Genomic DNA, 20,407 nt, shown 5'->3' with positions numbered 1-20,407 from the left:
GTGGAAGTAGTTGAGTCGGAAACATTAGGGACCTTCAAGCAGCTATTGGATAGGTACATGGATTACGGTTAAATGATATAGTGTAGATTTATTTGTTCTTAAGGGCAGCACGGTAGCATTGTGGATAGCACAATTGCTTCACAGCTCCATGGTCCCAGGTTCGATTCCGGCTTGGGTCATTGTCTGTGCGGAGTCTGCACGTCCTCCCCGTGTCTGCGTGGGTTTCCTCCGGGTGCTCCGGTTTCCTCCCACAGTCCAAAGATGTGCGGGTTAGGTGAATTGGCCAATGATAAATTGCCCTTAATGTCCAAATTGCCCTTGGTGTTGGGTGGAGGTGTTGAGTTTGGGTAGGGTGTTCTTTCCAACAGCCGGTGCAGACTCAAAGGGCCTAATGGCCTCCTTCTACACTGTAAATCCAATGATAATCTATGATTAATCTAGGACAAAGGTTCGGCACAACATCGTGGGCCGAAGGGCCTGTTCTGTGCTGTATTTTCTATGTTCTATGTTCTATATAACACAATATATATCTGAAATTCCTACATTCATCACACTCACCTCTCTGCTGCTGCTCAGGTCCACCTTATTGCCGATTACAACAAAGGGAAAACTGTCGGGGTCCCTGGGATCGGCCTGAAGTAAGAACTCCTTCCTCCAGCCGTCCAACGCCCGGAATGAGGCCTCTGAAGTCACGTCGAACACCAGGATGCAGCAATCCGTGCCCCTGTACAGCACCGACCCCAGCGACTGGAAGCGTTCGGTCCCGGCGGTGTCCCACACCTGGAGGGGGGGGGGGAGCAGTCTCAGGTCACAGAACCCCAATCAATCCCATCCTTCACCGCTCAGTGGCGCTCACTGACGTCACCTTTTCAAATTCCACAGGCCGACCACACTCTGGGTGCAGATATTTCACCTCATCTCTGTCCTAAATGGTCTACCCCGTATCCTCAGACTGTGACCCTGGTCCTGGACACCCCCACCATCAGCAACATCCTTCCTGCATCTACCCAGTCCAGTCCTGTTAGAATTGTATAGGCTTCTATGGGATTCCCATAATCTCAGAGTCGGGGGGGGGGGGGGGGGGGGGCCCATTTGAGACAGAGATGAGGAGGAATTTCTTCTCTCAGAGGGGAGTGAATCTGTGGAATTCTTTACCGCAGAGAGCTGTAGAGGCTGGGTCGTTAAGTATGTTAAAGGCTGAGAGAGACAGATTTTTAATCAATGAGGGAGTCGAGGGTGAGGAGGATAAGGTGGTAAAATGGAGTTGAGGGTTATCACAGCAGATCAGCCAGGATCTCATTGGCAGAGCAGACTCGATGGGCCGAATGACCGACTTCTGCTCCGAAGCCTTATGGTCTTAAAACGTCCGGGGATTCACGACCAGCTGTAATCGAAAATCTTCACCTCGTCGCCTATGTGGCAGCTCGAGACATACGCTAGAGGCTTCCAGTAATCAATAAAAGGGTTTATTGAGGTAAGGCAAAGGCAGTTAAGTAACTGGGACACAACACACAACTGGTCTTAACACTCCGGCCCTGGGGACCACATCGTCCGGGGTCTTGCTCCCAAGGGCCCGCACAAACTCCCTATTGGTCGGGGTTGTGCACTAACGCGCAATTGACCCCATGTGATCTGTGGAGCCCACCCATCCTTAAAGGGACCAATGTACCATCTCCCCACCTCCATTATCTCCTCCAGCACCTTACAACCCTCCCCATCTCTTTAACCTCCTTCAGCCTCATACAACCCTCCCTATCTCTTTAACCTCCTCCAGCCCCTATAACCCTCCCGATCTCTGTAACCTCCTCCAGCCCCAACAACCCTCCCTATCTCTGTAACCTCCTCCAACACGGAGATTGGATTGGATTAGATTGGATTGGTCTATTGTCACGTGTATCGAGGTGCAGTGAAAGGTATTTTTCTGTGAGCAGCTTAAACAGATCATTAAATACATGAAAAGAAAAGAAAAAGAAAATACATAATAGGGCAACACAAGGTACACAATGTAACTACATAAACATCAGGTGGAGCATACAGGGGTTTAGTGTTAATGAGGTCAGTCCATAAGAGGGTCGCTTAGGAGTCTGGTGACAGCGGGGAAGAAGCTGTTTTTGAGTCTGTGCGTGTTCTCAGACTTCTGTATCTCCTGCCCGATGGAAGAAGTTGGAAGAGTGAGTAAGCCGGGTGGGAGGGATCTTTGATTATGCTGCCCGCTTTCCCCAGGCAGCGGTTCCTCCACTTCCAGCCTCGAGCATAGCCTCCCCCCCACCCACCTCCCATCGCTCCACCATTGGCGACCATGCCTTCAGTTGCCGGGGTGGGGGGACCTTTAGCTCTGGAGTTCCTCCCTAAACATCTCGGTCTGTCGCTCTCTCCCTTCTTTCAAGAAGCTCCTGAAAAATATCTTTGATCGAGATTTTCGTAGCCAGTCCCGAATAGGTCTTGGCGACAATCCTTCAACGGATTCAACATTCCTCTACACATTTACCTTGCAGATTTGATGACCAGGAGATATCGCAACGTTTTTCAGCTAAACAAAGTACATCATTGACACGCAGTCACTGTTGTCATTGTCACGTGAGAGAACCTTGAAGAACTGGGTGTTTATTAAATAGCTGTAGTGGATGTACCTTTAAGAAATGGGTGTTTATCGAATAGCTGCAGTGATGTCAGAGTGTGGATGGAGCTGGGCTGTCTGTCTTTCACCTTAGTTTTTGAGCAGGCTGCTACAGGGAGTGTTTAGTTTAGTTTTGAGAGCTGGATAGCTGCAGGCAAAGCAAGCATCTGTACAAGGATCTCTCTGCAATCTAAAGACTGTCTCCAGATCATTTGGGTGATTTCAAAGTGCTGACTGCTCTCAGTAGAGAATTTAAACCTGATCTCGGTGTTAAAAAGGGTCACTTGTCTTATGGATGGTGCAAGGAAAGATTAAGGTTTACTTATAGAATATTGTATCTGTGGGGATGATTGGTGTTGATAGTTGTTAAGATGTTTACTATGGGTTTATAAAGTGTTAACTGGTTTCATAAATAAACATTGTTTTAATTTAAAAGTAATTTAGCTCTCTGTTGCATCACACCTGTAAGGTAGGCCCGTGTGGTCCCCATAACCAAAATCTAGTAAAAGTTAAGGATCAGGTGAACTCCATGATACACTTTGGGCTTCTCCAAACCCTGGCGCAGAACATCATGTACGGAACCTGGCAATCAAGGCACAAGACATGCACAGCAAGATTCTCACCTTGCTGATTGTGAGAATGAGTGGAAAAGCTGTACTTTTCCTGTGATGGATTAATTCAGAGACAAACGGTGGTCAGGACGCTGAGGAGAGCTCCACTGTTCTTCCTCAAGACACGTGCCATGGCATCTTGCTGGGGCAGGCGGGCACTAGGGTTCAACATTTCTCCCGAAGATGGCACATACAGCAGTGTGGCATTCCCTCGGTGCGGGGTCAGACTCAGAGAATGAAGAGGCCTCAGGAGTGAGCCTCGAACTGAGAACCTCGCAAATTACAGGCGGGCGCGCCCGTCTGAACAAGCCAGACAGATTGTCGTGGCTCACGGGCAGCGCATAAGCGTTCCGTGGCCAACTTAATCGTCCTTCAGGGTTAACAGCATCTAGCACTGAGGGTCTCCAGCCCCAAATCAACAGGCTCAGGTCTGGACTGCCCCGCCCAGCTCCCACCAAACCTCCGAGGCCGAGCTCGCGGCGTAGTCATCCACCTCGGCCTCCAGGCATCGCCAGTTTTGTTCTGGTCATGTTCTGGGTGGTAAGAAACAGAGATAGGGGGTGCCCGGGGGAGCTGCTATCCCCGTTACGAACCTGCACGGTGACTTTTTTGCCATCCAAGGTGACATCCCGGATCAGGAAGTCCGCTCCGATTGTCGCTTTGTATGAGTTAGTATATCGCTTGAACACGTATAGGTTCATGAGGGCCGATTTCCCCGCTCTGTGGAAAATAAGAAGAGGTTGACAGAAGGGGTGTTACCCGACATGTTCCCAGACCATGGAATTCCAAGCTCAGGCAGCCTTGTTCAATCTCGTATTCCATCCAGGGCAAAGAAGCCCCCGCTTGATTGACACGCTAACCACCACCTTCCAACATCCACCCGCTCCACCACTGGTGCAAAGCAGCATCAGTGTGTACGATCTGCAAGATGCAATGCAGCCACTCGCCAAAGCTCCTTTGACAGGGACGCCAATGCCTACCATCTCAATCCCCTAAAAAGGCAAGGCCAGCAGACGCCATGGGGAACACCGTGCGTCACTGGGTATAACACTGTACATCACAGGGATTAACTGTATATATTACATAACACACCATGCATCTCTGGATATAACACTGTAGATATATAATAGCACACCGTGCGTCACTGGGTATAACACTGTATATATTATAATAACGCACTGTGCGTCACTGGATATAACACTGTAAATATATAATAACACACCGTGCGTCACTGGGTATAACACTATATATTATATAGTAATACAACATGCGTCACTGGGTAGAACACACTATATATTATATAATGCACCAGGTATTACTGGTATAACACTATATATATATATATATATATATAATAACTGTGCGTCACTGGGTATAACACTGTATATATTATATAATGCACCATGTATGACTGGGTGTAACACTGTATACATTATATAATGCACCATGTATGACTGGGTGTAACACTATATTATATCATGCACCATGTATTACTGGGTGTAACACAGTATATATTATATCATGCACCATGTATTACTGGGTGTAACACTGTATATATTATATAATGCACCATGTATTACTGGGTGTAACACTATATATTATATAATGCACCATGTATTACTGGGTGTAACACTGTATATATTATATAATAACACAGCGTGCGTCACTGGGTGTAACACGATATATTATATAATAACACAGCGTGCTTCACTGGGTGTAACACTATATATTATATAATAACACAGCGTGCGTCACTGGGTTTAACACTATAATATAATAACACAGCGTGTGTCACTGGGTATAACACTATATATTATATAATAACACAGCGTGCGTCACTGGGTGTAACATTATATATTATATAATAACACAGCGTGCGTGACTGAGTATAACACTATATATTATATAATAACACAGCGTGCGTGACTGAGTATAACACTATATATTATATAATAACACGCCGTGCGTCACTGGGTATAACACTATATATTATATAATAACACCGTGCGTCCTGGGTATAACACTATATATTATATAATAACACAGCGTGCGTCACTGGGTGTAACACTATATATTATATACTGCACCATGTATTACTGGGTGTAACACTATATATTATATAATGCACCATGTATTGCTGGGTGTAACACTGTATATATTATATAATAACACAGCGTGCGTCACTGGGTATAACACTTATATATTATTATTTTTTAATTTAAATTTAGAGTACCCAATTCATTTTTTCCAATTAAGGGGCAATTTAGCATGGCCAATCCACCTAGCCTACACATCTTTGGGTTGTGGGGGCGAAACCCACGCAAACACGGGGAGAATGTGCAAACTCCACACGGACAGTGACCCAGAGCTGGGATCGAACCTGGGACCTCGGCGCCGTGAGACTGCAGTGCTACCACTGCACCACCGTGCTGCCACTATATATATTATATAGCGCACCATGTATTATAATAACACACCGTATGTTACTGGGTATAACACTGTATATATTATATGATATCACATCGTTTGTCACTGGGTATTACACTATATATTATATAGTAATACACCATGCGTCACTGGGGAGAATACTCTATATATTATATAATGCACCAGGCATTACTGGTATAACACTGTATATATTATATAATAACACCTTGCATCACTGGGTATAACACTATATATATATATATATATATATATAACACCATGCGCCACCGGGTATAACACTATATATTATATAATGCACCATGTATTACTGGGTATAACACTATATTATATAATAACACAGCGTGTGTCACTGGGTATAACACTGTATATATTATATAATGCACCATGTACTACTGGGTATAACACTATAGATATTATATAATAATACTGTGCATCACTGGGTATAACACTATATATTATATAATGCACCATGTATTACTGGGTATAACACTGTAGATAATATATAATAACACAGCGTGCGTCACGGTGTAACACTCTATATATTATATAATGCACCATGTATTACTGGGTGTAACACTGTATATATTATATAATGCACCATGTATTACTAGGTGTAACACTATATATTGTATAATGCACCATATATTACTGGGTGTAACACGTATACATTATATAATGCACCATGTATTACTGGGTGTAACACTGTATATAATATATAATAACACAGCGTGCGTCACTGGGTATAACACTATATATTATTTTTTGTAATTATAAATTTAGAGTACTCAATTCATTTTTTCCAATTAAGGGGCAATTTAGCATGGCCAATCCACCTACCCTGCACATCTTTGGGTTGTGGGGGCGAAACCCACGCAAACACGGGGAGAATGTGCAAACTCCACACGGACAGTGACCCAGAGCTGGGATCGAACCTGGGACCTCGGCGCCGTGAGACTGCAGTGCTACCACTGCACCACCGTGCTGCCACTATATATATTATATAGTGCACCATGTATTATAACACACCGTATGTTACTGGGTATAACACTGTATATATTATATAGTAACACCGTGTGTCACTGGGTTTAACACTGCATATATTATATAATAGCACACCATGCATCACTGGTTATAACACTATATAATAGCACACCGTGCGTCACTGGGTATAACACCGTATATATTATAAAATAGCACACCGTGCATCACTGGGTATAACACCGTATATATTATATAATAGCACACCATGCATCACTGGTTATAACACTATATAATAGCACACCGTGCGTCACTGGGTATAACACCGTATATATTATAAAATAGCACACCATGCATCACTGGGTATAACACTATATATTAGGGCAACACGGTAGCACAGTGAACAAAGGACAAAGAAATGTACAGCACAGGAACAGGCCCTTCGGCCTTCCAAGCCCGTGCCGACCATGCTGCCCGTCTAAACTAAAATCTTCTGCAATCCGGGGTCCATATCCCTCCATTCCCATCCTATTCATGTATTTGTCAAGGTGTCCCTTAAACGTCACTATCGTCCCTGCTTCCACCACCTCCTCCGGCAGCGAGTTCCAAGCACCCACTACCCTCTGTGTAAAATATTTGCCTCGTACATCTCTAAACCTTGTCCCTCGCACCTTAAACCTATGCCCCCTAGTAATTGACCCCTCTACCCTGACTATCCACTCTGTCTATGCCCCTTGTAATTTTGTAGACCTCTATCAGATCGCCCCTCAACCTCCGTCGTTCCAGTGAGAACAAACCAAGTTTATTCAACCTCTCCTCATAACTAACACCCTCCATACCAGGCAACATCCTGGTAAATCTCTTCTGCACCCTCTCTAAAGCCTCCACATCCTTCTGGTAGTGTGGCGACCAGAATTGAACACTATACTCCAAGTGTGGCCTAACTAAGGTTCTATACAGCTGCAACATGACTTGCCAATTTTTATACTCAATGCCTGGCCAATGAAGGCAAGCATGCCGTATGCCTTCTTGACTACCTTCTCCACCTGTGTTGCACCTTTCAATGATCTGTGGACCTGTACACCAAGATCTCTCTGACTGTCAATACTCTTGAGAGTTCTACCATGCACTGTATATTCCCTACCTGTATTAGACCTTCCAAAATACATTACCTCACATTTGTCCGAATTAAACTCCATCTGCCTTCTCTCCGCCCAAGTCTCCAAACAATCTAAATCCTGCTGTATCCTCTGACAGTCCTCATCGCTGGCCGCAATTCCACCAACCTTTGTGTCGTCCACAAACTTACTAATCAGACCAGTTACATTTTCCTCCAAATCATTTATATATACTACAAACAGCAAAGGTCCCAGCACTGATCCCTGCGGAACACCACTCGTCACATAGAACATTACAGCGCAGTACAGGCCCTTCGGCCCTCGATGTTGCGCCGACCTGTGAAACCACTCTAAAGCCCATCTACACTATTCACTTATCATCCTTATGTCTATCCAATGACCATTTGAATGCCCTTAGTGTTGGCAAGTTCACTACTGTTGCAGGCAGGGCATTCCACGCCCTTACTACTCTCCGAGTAAAGAACCTACCTCTGACATCGGTCTTATATCTATCTCCCCTCAATTTAAAGCTATGTCCCCTCGTGCTAGACATCACCATCCGAGGAAAAAGGCTCTCACTGTCCACCCTATCCAATCCTCTGATCATCTTGTCTGCCTCAATTAAGTCACCTCTTAACCTTCTTCTCTCTAACGAAAACAGCCTCAAGTCCCTCAGCCTTTCCTCATAAGATCTTCCCTCCATACCAGGCAACATTCTGGTAAATCTCCTCTGCACGCTTTCCAATGCTTCCACATCCTTCCTATAATGCGGTGACCAGAATTGCACGCAATACTCCAAATGCGGCCGCACCAGAGTTTTGTACAGCTGCAACATGACCTCATGGCTCCGAAACTCAATCCCTCTACCAATAAAAGCTAACACACCGTACGTCTTCTTAACAACCCTCTCAACCTGGGTAGCAACTTTCAGGGATCTATGTACATGGACACCGAGATCTCTCTGCTCATCCACACTGCCAAGGATCTTACAATTAGCCCAGTACTCTGTCTTCCTGTTATTCCTTCCAAAATGAATCACCTCACACTTTTCTGCATTAAACTCCATTTGCCACCTCTCAGCCCAGCGCTGCAGCTTATCTATGTTCCTCTGTAACTTGTAACATCCTTCCGCACTGTCCACAACTCCACCGACTTTAGTGTCAACTGCAAATTTACTCACCCTCCTCCAGGTCATTTATAAAAATGACAAACAGCAGTGACCCCAAAACAGAACCTTGTGGTACACCACTAGTCACTGGACTCCAGTCTGAACATTTCCCATCAACCACCAGCCTTTGTCTTCTTCCAGCTAGCCAATTTCTGATCCAAACTGCTAAATCACAGCCCTCCAATCAGAAAAGCACCCTTCCATTGCTACTCTCTGTTTTCTATAACCTAGCCAGTTCTGTATCCTTCTTGCCAACTCACCTCTGATCCCATGTGACTTCACCTTTTGTACCAGTCTGCCACGAGGGACCTTGTCAAAGGCCTTACTGAAGTCCATATAGACAACATCCACTGCCCTACCTGCATCAATCATCTTTGTGTCCTCCTCGAAAAACTCTATCAAGTTAGCGAGACACAACCTCCCCTTCACAAAACCATGCTGCCTCTACTAATACGTCCATTTGCTTCCAAATGGGAGTAGATCCTGTCTCGAAGAATTCTCTCCAGTAATTTCCCGACCACTGACATGAGGCTCACTGGCCTGTAGTTCCCTGGATTATCCTTGCTACCCTTCTTAAACAAAGGAACAACATTCCAGTCCTCCGGGACATCACCTGAAGACAGTGAGGATCCAAAGATTTCTGTCAAGGCCTCAGCAATTTCCTCTCTAGCCTCCTTCAGTATTCTGGGGTAGATCCCATCAGGCCCTGGGGACTTATCTACCTTAATATTTTTCAAGACGCCCAACACCTCATCTTTTTGGATCTCAATGTGACCCAGGCTACCTACACACCCTTCTCCAGACTCAACATCTCCCAATTCCTTCTCTTTGGTGAATATTGATGCAAAGTATTCATTTAGTACCTCACCCATTTCCACTGGCTCCACACATAGATTCCCTTGCCTATCCTTCAGTGGGCCAACCCTTTCCCTGGCTACCCTCTTGCTTTTTATGTATGTGTAAAAAGCCTTGGGATTTTCCTTAACCCTATTTGCCAATGACGTTTCATGACCCCTTTTATCCCCCCTGACTCCTTGCTTAATTCCTTCCTACTTTCCTTATATTCCACACAGGCTTCGTCTGTTCTCAGCCTTCTAGCCCTGACAAATGCCTCCTTTTCTTTTTGACGAGGCCTACAATATCTCTCGTTATCCAAGGTTCCCGAAATTTTCCGTATTTATCCTTCTTCCGCACAGGAACATGCCGGTCCTGAATTCCTTTCAACTGACATTTGAAAGCCTCCCACATGTCAGATGTTGATTTGCCCTCAAACATCCGCCCCCAATCTAGGTTCTTCAGTTCCTGCCTAATATTGTTATAATTAGCCTTCCCTCAATTTAGCACATTCACCCTTGAACCACTCTTGGGCTGGTTTAGCACAGGGCTAAATTGCTGGCTTTGAAAGTAGGCCAGCAGAATGGTTCAATTCCCGTACCAGTCTCCCCGAACAGGCGCCGGAATGTGGCGACTAGGGGCTTTTCACAGTAACTTCATTTGAAGCCTACTTGTGATAATAAGTGATTCCTTCTTCTTATCCTTGTCCACCAGCAGTTTAAAACTTACTGAATTGTGGCCACTGTTCCCGAAATGCTCCCCTACTGAAACATCTACCACCTGGCAGGGCTCATTCCCCAATACCAGGTCCACTATAGCCCCTTCCCTAGTTGGACTATCTACATATTGTTTTAAGAAGCCCTCCTGGATGCTCCTTACAAACTCTGCCCCATCCAAGCCCCTCGCACTAAATGAGTCCCAGTCAATATTGGGGAAGTTAAAGTCTCCCATCACAACAACCCTGTTGCTTTTACTCCTTTCCAAATTCTGTCTACCTATCTGCTCCTCTATCTCCCGCTGGCTATTGGGAGGCCTGTAGCAAACCCCCAACATTGTGACTGCACCCTTCTTATTCCTGATCTCTACCCATATAGCCTCACTGCCCTCGGAGGTGTCCTCCCGCAATACAGCTGTGATATTCTCCCTAACCAGTAGCGCAACTCTGCCTCCCCTTTTACATCCCCCTCTAACCCACCTAAAACATCTAAATCCTGGAACGTTTCGCTGCCAATCCTGTCCTTCTCTCAACCAGATCTCTGTAATGGCAACAACATCATAGTTCCAAGTACTAATCCAAGCTCTAAGATCATCTGCCTGACCTGTTATATTTCTAGCATTAAAACATATGCACTTCAGGCCACCAGACCCGCTGTGTTCAGCAACTTCTCCCTGTCTGCTCTTCCTCAGAGCCACAGTGGCCCTGTTCCCTAGTTCTCGCTGAATGTTTTCACCTTCTGACCTATTGCTCTGGTATACCCCCCTGCCATACTAGTTTAAACCCGTCCTTCTTATACAGGTCACATCTGCCCTGGAAGAGCTCCCAGTAGTCCAGATAACGGACACCCTCCCTCCTGCACCAGCTGTTTAGCCATGTGTTTAGCTGCTCCATCTTCCTATTTCTAGCCTCACTGGCACAGGGAGTGAGGAGCTGCCATTGGTTACACTTACTGCAGATGTAGTCGACCCGAACATTGGAAGCGTCACAGATCTGCCACATCTCACAGTTGGAGCACTGCACCCAGCTGAGTGACATTTAAGCACTAATTAATTAATTTAAAATAAACACTTGAATTATTGGTAGATTGAGTTACAATTAACTATATGGCCCTGACGCTAGATGATTTTTACTGTAAAATTAAATGCTAAATACCGATCTCTGCCCTCAGGTTTAGTTACTCCACTATCTAGTTAATCAATTAGATTTTTTTTGCAATATTATTTTTTTTTTCAAATTTAACAGATTCCCAACCAGCCAATCAGGTCACAGCTTTACTGTGATGTCACTTACAGTTCCCCCCAACACACAATTTGAAAAGGTAATAAAAATAAAAATCACTTACCTTCCCAGAATGCTCTCTGGTTCTCTCCCTGCAGATTTACAGTCCAGAAGAAAGAACAAAACAGTAGGGAAAAAGCACCTTCCCCCACTCTGCACCGAATTACCTCACTGCGCCAAATTACCAAGTTCCAATTCCCACTCTGGATGTGACTCACTCACTCAGGATGTGTCTCCTTCACTTGCGCAAAGCAGTGCTTAGCATGGCTGCTTCACAGCTCCAGGGTCGATTCCCGGCTTGGGTCACTGTCTGTGCGGAGTCTGCACGCCCTCCCCGTGTCTGCGTGGATTTCCTCCGGGCGCTCCGGTTTCCTCCCACAGTCTAAAGACGTGCAGGTTAAGTGGATTGGCCATGATAAATTGCCCCTTAAGTGTCCAAAAAGGTTGGGTGGGGTTACGGGCATAGGGTGGAGTTGTGGGGCTTGGGCAGGGTGTTCTTTCCAAAGGGGTGGGGTTACTGGGTTACGGGGTAGGGTGGAGGTGTGGGGCTTGGGAGGGGCGCTCTTTCCAAAGGCCGATGCAGACTTGATGGGCTGAATGGCATACTTGTGCACTGTAAATTCTGTGTTCTATGTTCTATATTATATAATAGCACACGTGCATCACTGGGTGTAATGCTGTAGATATTATGATATATAATGCACCATGTATCACTGTGTATAACTCCCCTGAGGTACACAAGGTGGTTAGTCAGGATTCCTGACCCTGTGTATAAAACCTACCCTGAGTTTCCCAGAAGTATGACCTTCAGCTGGATTCGCCTTTTCATGGACATCTTCCTGCCAGACAGCACGGACACCGGACAGGGGAGAATTCTGAAACAGAGCATAGGATTACGGCTTACTGGTGACGACATTAACTGATCACTCGTGCCCTTGCGGCGGGCAGCCCCTTCGGCCAGGTATGTTTGGAAACGTAGTGGGATGATCTGAGAACACAGTCCGACAAGATTGGGGCACCTTTCATCCCCGAAAAGCCCTTGAGCCAATGGAGCACATTCTCTAAGACTGGTCAGCGCTGGAGTGACGGAATCTGGGCCGCTCAGACTGCACACAGGAAGATCCCACAGAGAGAATGGGAAAATATGACGGATCAGCAGCTTTTTAGTGATGTTGGTTGAGTGATGTTGGGATGGTCTTCTGTCTCTCCTACCCCATTTCCCTCAGTACTGATCCTCCGACAGTGCAGCGCTCCCTCAGCACTAACCCTCCGACAGTGCGGCGCTCCCTCAGCACTGACCCTCCGACAGTGCGGGGCTCCCTCAGCACTGACCCTCCGACAGTGCGGCGCTCCCTCAGCACTGACCCTCCCATAGTGCAGCGCTCCCTCAGCACTGACCCTCCGACAGTGAAGCGCTCCCTCAGCACTGACCCTCCGACAGCGCGGCGCTCCCTCAGCACTGACCCTCTGACAGTGCGGGGCTCCCTCAGCACTGACCCTCCGACAGTGCGGCGCTCCCTCAGCACTGACCCTCCGACAGTGCGGCGCTCCCTCAGCACTGACCCTCTGACAGTGCGGGGCTCCCTCAGCACTGACCCTCCGACAGCGCGGCGCTCCCTCAGCACTGACCCTCCGACAGTGCGGCGCTCCCTCAGCACTGACCCTCCGACAGTGCGGCGCTCCCTCAGCACTGACCCTCCGACAGTGAAGCGCTCCCTCAGCACTGACCCTCCGACAGCGCGGCGCTCCCTCAGCACTGACCCTCTGACAGTGCGGTGCTCCCTGTCGGAGGGTCAGTGCTAGAGATAGGGTGGACTGGAGGAGGTTAGAGAGATAGGGACCCTCCCTCAGCACGGAACCTCCGACCGTATGGCACTCCCTCAGTACTGACCCTCTGTAGCGCACAAAGACTCCGAGAGACGAATAGAGTGAAGTCGATGAGGCTTTATTAAGCGTGACTGTTCCCCCGCAGTTCAGTAGTAGACTGGCCTGCGGGGGAGGACTCCTGATTCTTATACTCCACCTTCAGGGCGGAGCTAGAGGTCAACGGCCAACCAGGACCCGGGATCTGTCAGCCAATGACATCACGGCTTCACAGTCCCACATGACCCCTAATGCATACTACCACATTCACCCCTTGTTAAAAATGAACCCGGCGGGGTGATGCTTCGCATGGTGGTAAGGGTTTACAAGGCTGGTCCTGGGAGGAAAACTTTTGCATGTTATTACAGTATGTACAAGGTTTTTTTTTTTGTTTAGAACTATTTACAGTAATCGTCAGGAGAAAAAGACAAAATGTTCTCATTAAAAGTCCACATATTGTAGTGTTAGATCGATGCCACGAGTCGGTCGGGCGGTCTGGTCGTCCGTGTCGATCGCCTCGGCCCCGGTGGTGGTGGTGGTGCTTGTTCCGGTGTTGTCGTCTCCGGGAGCCTCACGGTTTCAGCTTGGGCTTCACTCCTGGTCGGGCCTGGGAGGAGGACCGATCCTCCTGGGAAGGGGGCGGTCGCGGGGTGCGGCGGTGGCAGGGAGGGGGTGATTGGTGTCGGGGTGGTGTGTGTGTTGCCGGCGGGCGCCAGATCTGTCGGCCGTCGGGGTACTCCACGTAAGCGTACTGCGGGTTCGCGTGAAGGAGGTGAACCCTTTCGACCAACGGGTCCGACTTGTGCGCCCGCACATGTTTTCGGAGCAAGATGGGTCCTGGGGCCGCCAGCCAGGTCGGCAGCGACGTTCCAGAGGAGGACTTCCTGGGGAAGACAAGGAGGCGCTCATGAGGCGTTTGGTTAGTGCTAGTACACAGTAGTGACCGGATGGAGTGGAGGGCGTCCGGGAGGACCTCCTGCCACCGTGAAACTGGGGGGTCCCTGGACCGTAGGGCCAGTAGGACGGTCTTCCAGACCGTGCCGTTCTCCCTCTCTACTTGCCCGTTCCCCCGGGGGTTGTAGCTGGTCGTCCTGCTCGAGGCTATACCGTTGCTGAGCAGGAACTGGCGCAGCTCGTCACTCATGAAGGAGGACCCCCTGTCGCTGTGGACGTATGCGGGGCAACCGAACAGTGTGAATATGGTGTTCAGGGCTTTAATGACTGTGGCCGCGGTCATGTCAGGGCAGGGGATGGCGAATGGGAAGCGGGAGTACTCGTCCACCACATTAAGGAAGTATGTGTTGCAGTCGGTGGAGGGGAGGGGTCCTTTGAAATCCAGACTAAGGCGTTCAAAGGGGCGGGAAGCCTTAATCAGGTACGCACCATCCGGCCTGAAAAAATGCGGTTTGCACTCTGCGCAGATGTGGCAGTTCCTTGTGACTGTACGGACCTCCTCCAAAGAGTATGGGAGGTTGCGGGACTTTATAAAGTGGTAGAACCGAGTGACCCCCGGGTGGCAGAGGTCCTCGTGGAGGGTTTGGAGGCGGTTAATTTGTGCGTTGGCACATGTGCCGCGGGATAGGGCATCGGACGGCTCGTTCAGCTTTCCGGGACGATACAAGATCTCGTAGTTGAAGGTGGAGAGCTCGATCCTCCACCTTAAGATCTTGTCGTTTTTGATTTTGCCCCGCTGTGCATTATCGAACATGAAGGCTACCGACCGTTGGTCCGTGAGGAGAGTGAATCTCCTGCCGGCCAGGTAATGCCTCCAATGTCGCACCGCTTCCACTATGGCTTGGGCTTCCTTTTCCACTGAGGAGTGGCGGATTTCTGAAGCGTGGAGGGTTCGGGAGAAAAAGGCCACGGGTCTGCCCGCTTGGTTAAGGGTGGCCGCTAGAGCTACGTCGGAGGCGTCGCTCTCGACCTGGAAGGGGAGGGACTCGTCGATGGCGCGCATCGTGGCCTTTGCGATATCCGCTTTGATGCGGCTGAAGGCCTGGCAAGCCTCTGTCGACAGAGGGAAGGTCGTGGTCTGTATTAGGGGGCGGGCCTTGTCTGCATACTGGGGAACCCACTGGGCGTAGTATGAAAAGAACCCCAGGCAGCGTTTTAGGGCTTTTGTGCAGTGCGGGAGGGGAAATTCCATGAGGGGGCGCATACGTTCGGGGTCGGGGCCTATTATCCCATTGCGCACTACGTAGCCCAGGATGGCTAGCCGGTTTGTGCTAAAAACGCATTTGTCCTCGTTGTACGCGAGCTTCAAGGCTTTAGCGGTCTGGAGGAATTTTTGGAGGTTGGTGTCGTGGTCCTGCTGATCGTGGCCGCAGATGGTTACATTTTCGAGATACGGGAACGTGGCCCGCAACCCGTGTTGATCAACCATTCGGTCCATCTCTCGTTGGAAGACCGAGACCCCGTTTGTGACGCCAAATGGGACCCTTAGGAAGTGGTATAATCGCCCGTCTGCCTCGAAGGCTGTGTACTTGCGGTCACTTGGGCGGATGGGGAGCTGATGGTAGGCGGACTTGAGGTCCACGGTGGAGAAGACCTTATATTGGGCAATCCCATTGACCATGTCGGATATGCGGGGGAGAGGGTACGCGTCTAGTTGTGTGTACCTGTTGATGGTCTGGCTATAGTCTATGACCATCCTTTGCTTCTCCCCTGTCTTCACTACTACCACCTGTGCTCTCCAGGGACTATTGCTGGCCTGGATTATGCCTTCCTTCAGTAGCCGCTGGACTTCGGACCGAATGAAGGTCCGGTCCTGGGCGCTGTACCGTCTGCTCCTAGTGGCGACGGGTTTGCAATCCGGGGTGAGGTTTGCAAACAAGGATGGGGGTTGAACCTTGAGGGTTGCGAGGCCGCAGATAGTGAGTGGGGGTATGGGGCCGCCGAATTTGAAGGTTAGGCTCTGCAGGTTACACTGGAAGTCTAATCCCAATAATGTGGGGGTGCAGAGTTGGGGAAGGACATAGAGCCTGTAGTTTTTGAACTCCCTCCCTTGCACCGTTAGGGTAACTGTGTAGAAGCCTTTGATCTGTACGGAGTGGGATCCTGCAGCTCGGGAAATCTTTTGTGCGCTGGGACGGATGGTCAAAGAACAGCGTCTTACCGTGTCGGGGTGGATAAAGCTCTCCGTGCTCCCGGAGTCGACCAGGCATGGTGTCTTGTGCCCGTTTATCAGCACCGTTGTCGTCGTCGTCTGGAGCGTCCGGGGCCGTGCTTGGTCCAGCGTCATTGAAGCCAGACGTGGTCGTAATGGTTGAGCGTCTTCTTCGAACCCCGTGGAGCCGTCGACACTGGGGTCCGTTGTTGCCGTCCAAGATGGCGTCGGGGGTGAACAAGATGGCTGCCCCCATGCATCGCACATGGCTGGGGGGTCACAAGATGGCGGCGGGGGTGGACAAAATGGCCACCCCCATGTGTCGCACAGGTCTGGGGTGGTCCAAGATGGCGGCGCCCCTCCTCCCCTCGTGGTGGCCGGGACCCAAAATGGCGGCTCCTGCGGGTCGCACATGGGGCGCTGGGGGGGGGTTGGGGAGCGTTAGGAACACGCAGGACTCCCTCTTCTCTGGGGACAGCGGTGGCCGGGACCCAAAGTGGTAGCGCCGGCGGGTCATACATGGGGCGCGGGGGGGGGGGTTGGGGAGCGTTAGAGACGCGCAGAACTCCCTCTTCTCCGGGGAGAGCGGTGGTCGGGACCCAAAGTGGTTGCGCCTGCGGGTCGTACATGGGGCGCTGGGGGGGTTGGGGAGCGTAAAAGGCGTGCAGGGCTCCCTGTTCTCCTGGGACAGCGGCGACCTCCCGGGACCGGCACACAGCCGCGAAATGGCCATTTTTCCCGCAGCTCTTACAGATCGCTGCGCGGGCCGGGCAGCGCTGCCGGGGGTGTTTCGCCTGGCCGCAGAAATAGCAGCGGGTTCCCCCGGTGCGACTTGGCGTTTGAACCGCGCAAGCCTGTGGGGTGTCCGGGGGGGGTGGGGGGGTTTGTTGCGACGGGTGCGTACGGAGCCCAATGGGCTGCCGCGCGGTCGGGGCCGTAGGCGCGGGCGTTTCGCGCAGCCACATCCAGGGAGGCTGCTAGGGCCCGTGCCTCTGAGAGTCCTAGCAACTCTTTTTCTAAAAGTCTTTGGCGGATTTGGGAGGAGTTCATACCTGCCACAAAAGCATCGCGCATTAACATGTCCGTGTGTTCATTTGCGTTCACCGGCGGGCAGCTGCAGGCCCGTCCCAAAATTAGTAGCGCGGCGTAGAATTCATCTATCGATTCTCCGGGACTTTGCCTTCTCGTTGCGAGTCAATAGCGAGCGTAGATCTGGTTTACTGGGTGACCATAGAGACTTTTTAGTGCTGCGAACGCTGTCTGGAAATCCTCTGCGTCTTCGATGAGGGAGAAAATCTCCGTGCTTAACCTCGAGTGCAGGACCTGTAGTTTTTGGTCTTCTGTGACCCGGCCGGGGGCCGTTCTGAGGTAGGCCTCGAAACAAGTCTGCCAGTGCTTGAAAGCTGCTGCTGCGTTCACTGCGTGGGGCTGATCCTCAGGCATTCCGGGATGATCCTGAGCTCCATAGTCCTTTAGTCACGCTTAATAAATTGTAGCGCACAAAGACTCCGAGAGATGAATAGAGTGAAATCGATGAGGCTTTATTAAGCGTGACTGTTCCCCCGCAGGGGAGGACTCCTGGTTCTTATACTCCGCCTTCAGGGCGGAGCTAGAGGTCAACGGCCAACCAGGACCCGGGATCTGTCAGCCAATGACATCACGGCTTCACAGTCCCACATGACCCCTAATGCATACTACCACACCCTCCGACAGTGCAGTGCTCCCTCAGCACTGACCCTCCTACAGTGCGGTGCTCCTTCAGTACTGACCCTCTGACAATGTGACAGCTTGGGCATGGTGGTTAGTGGTTGTGACAGAATAAGATGAGGGTGCAGGGTTTGTGAGGGACAGAGGATGTTAGTTTAGGAGTTTGTTGATGAACATGCTAAATTCACAAATAGCAATCTACATACATACAAATAATCCTCGTGTAGTTTCATTGTGACACTTGCAATAAAACCACAGCTTAACCATCACCCTAATTTGCACAATAATTAATTTAGAGACATATAGACATGGGACAAAGCTGAATATGCAAATAGTTCCACTCTGCCCGGTATGGGCGAAGAATGAGTGGCCAACATTTTTAAATTAACTCAATCTGTGACATTTGTTCAGCTGTGAGTAAATGTCGGTATCGATGACATGCGGAGATTTATTTCCCCCGCCCCCTCCTTCTCCAAGAACTCTTTAAAAATCACAATGAATTCGAAAGTTTAAGAAAATAATAGGGAAATTGGTCCTCCCAACTCTTTGAAAATCAAAAAAGTGAATTAAAAGTGAAGTTTAATTTGAAAAGCAATGCTCTGGAAATCAGGAAGGAACCACTTTTATGGCCGCTCAGTTTTGTTTCTAAGTCTACAGTAAGACACTATTTTTCTTCTCAATGTGAGAAAGTTGTCTGAGGATTATCTGGGTGGAAAGGGGTATGTTTACATCTTACCGGTCCCGGGTGTAGTTGCTAGTGTCTGCAGCCCCCTCACTTTCACTTTCCAAAACTGGTGTCTAAACGTTTCAGAGAATTTCTGCTACTTCCGGGTTTTTTGTTTTATTAATTTCAGGTCGATTCCTGCTCTGGGGGAGGACGGGAATCTCGTGATTAAACCACTTGAGGCAACTACTGAGAGCCCACAGGGCATGACAAATATTTCTCAAGTCCTGTTAGCTGAGGGTGGGACTTGTTGGGTAGGATTCGGACTTTGTCCGTTCAGGGGAGTGACTCTGACAGATCATAACAATTCGAAAGCCCCCTCCCTATCTCCGGAACCCTCCCTATCTCTGTAAACTCCTCCAGCCCCTACAACCCTCCCTATCTCTGTAACCTCCTCCAGCCCCTACAACCCTCCCTATCTCTGTAACCTCCTCCAGCCCCCAAAACCCTCCCTATCTCTCTAACCTCCTACAACCCTCCCTATCTCTGTAACTTCCTCCAGCCCTTATAACCCTCCCTATCTCTCTAACCTCCTCCAGCCCCTACAACCATCCCTATCTCTGTAACCTCCTCCAGCCCCCAAAACTCTCCCTATCTCTCTAACCTCCTCCAGCCCTACAACCCTCCCTATCTCTAACCTCCTCCAGCCCCTACAACCCTCCCTATCTCTGTAACCTCCTCCAGCCCCCAAAACCCTCTCTAACCTCCTCCAGTCCTACAACCCTCCCTATCTCTGTAACTTCCTCCAGCCCTTATAACCCTCCCTATCTCTCTAACCTCCTCCAGCCCTACAACCCTCCCTATCTCTGTAACCTCCTCCAGCCCCTACAACCCTCCCTATCTCTGTAACCTCCTCCAGCCCTTATAACCCTCCCTATCTCTCTAACCTCCTACAACCCTCCCTATCTCTGTAACCTCCTCCAGGCCCCAAAACCCTCCCTATCTCTCTAACCTCCTCCAGCCCTACAACCCTCCCTATCTCTGTAACCTCCTCCAGCCCTTATAACCCTCCCTATCTCTCTAACCTCCTCCAGCCCCTACAACCCTCCCTATCTCTGTAACCTCCTCCAGCCCCCAAAACTCTCCCTATCTCTCTAACCTCCTCCAGCCCTACAACCCTCCCTATCTCTAACCTCCTCCAGCCCCTACAACCCTCCCTATCTCTGTAACCTCCTCCAGCCCCCAAAACCCTCTCTAACCTCCTCCAGTCCTACAACCCTCCCTATCTCTGTAACTT

General features: G+C 49.4%; 1 protein-coding gene across 1 annotated transcript in view; it reads right to left on the bottom strand.

The window, feature by feature from the left end:
• LOC140398969 (uncharacterized) overlaps positions 1-19,374 on the bottom strand; it is a 29,570-nt gene extending 10,196 nt beyond the window's left edge. The window contains exons 1-4 of the mRNA XM_072487984.1: positions 19,183-19,374; positions 12,553-12,645; positions 3,822-3,948; positions 559-780 (exon numbers count right to left, since the gene is read on the bottom strand). Of these exons, the coding sequence (XP_072344085.1) occupies positions 559-780; positions 3,822-3,948; positions 12,553-12,605 (402 nt within the window). The 5' untranslated portion in view covers positions 12,606-12,645; positions 19,183-19,374. The remainder of the gene's footprint in view (positions 1-558; positions 781-3,821; positions 3,949-12,552; positions 12,646-19,182) is intronic.
• Positions 19,375-20,407: the final 1,033 nt, after the last annotated feature.

Source organism: Scyliorhinus torazame, chromosome 22 (assembly GCF_047496885.1).
Source record: "Scyliorhinus torazame isolate Kashiwa2021f chromosome 22, sScyTor2.1, whole genome shotgun sequence".
NCBI classification, from domain to species: domain Eukaryota; kingdom Metazoa; phylum Chordata; class Chondrichthyes; order Carcharhiniformes; family Scyliorhinidae; genus Scyliorhinus; species Scyliorhinus torazame.
The sequence above is the reverse complement of the archived record's forward strand: the minus strand, read 5'-3'. Positions and strand labels throughout refer to the sequence as shown.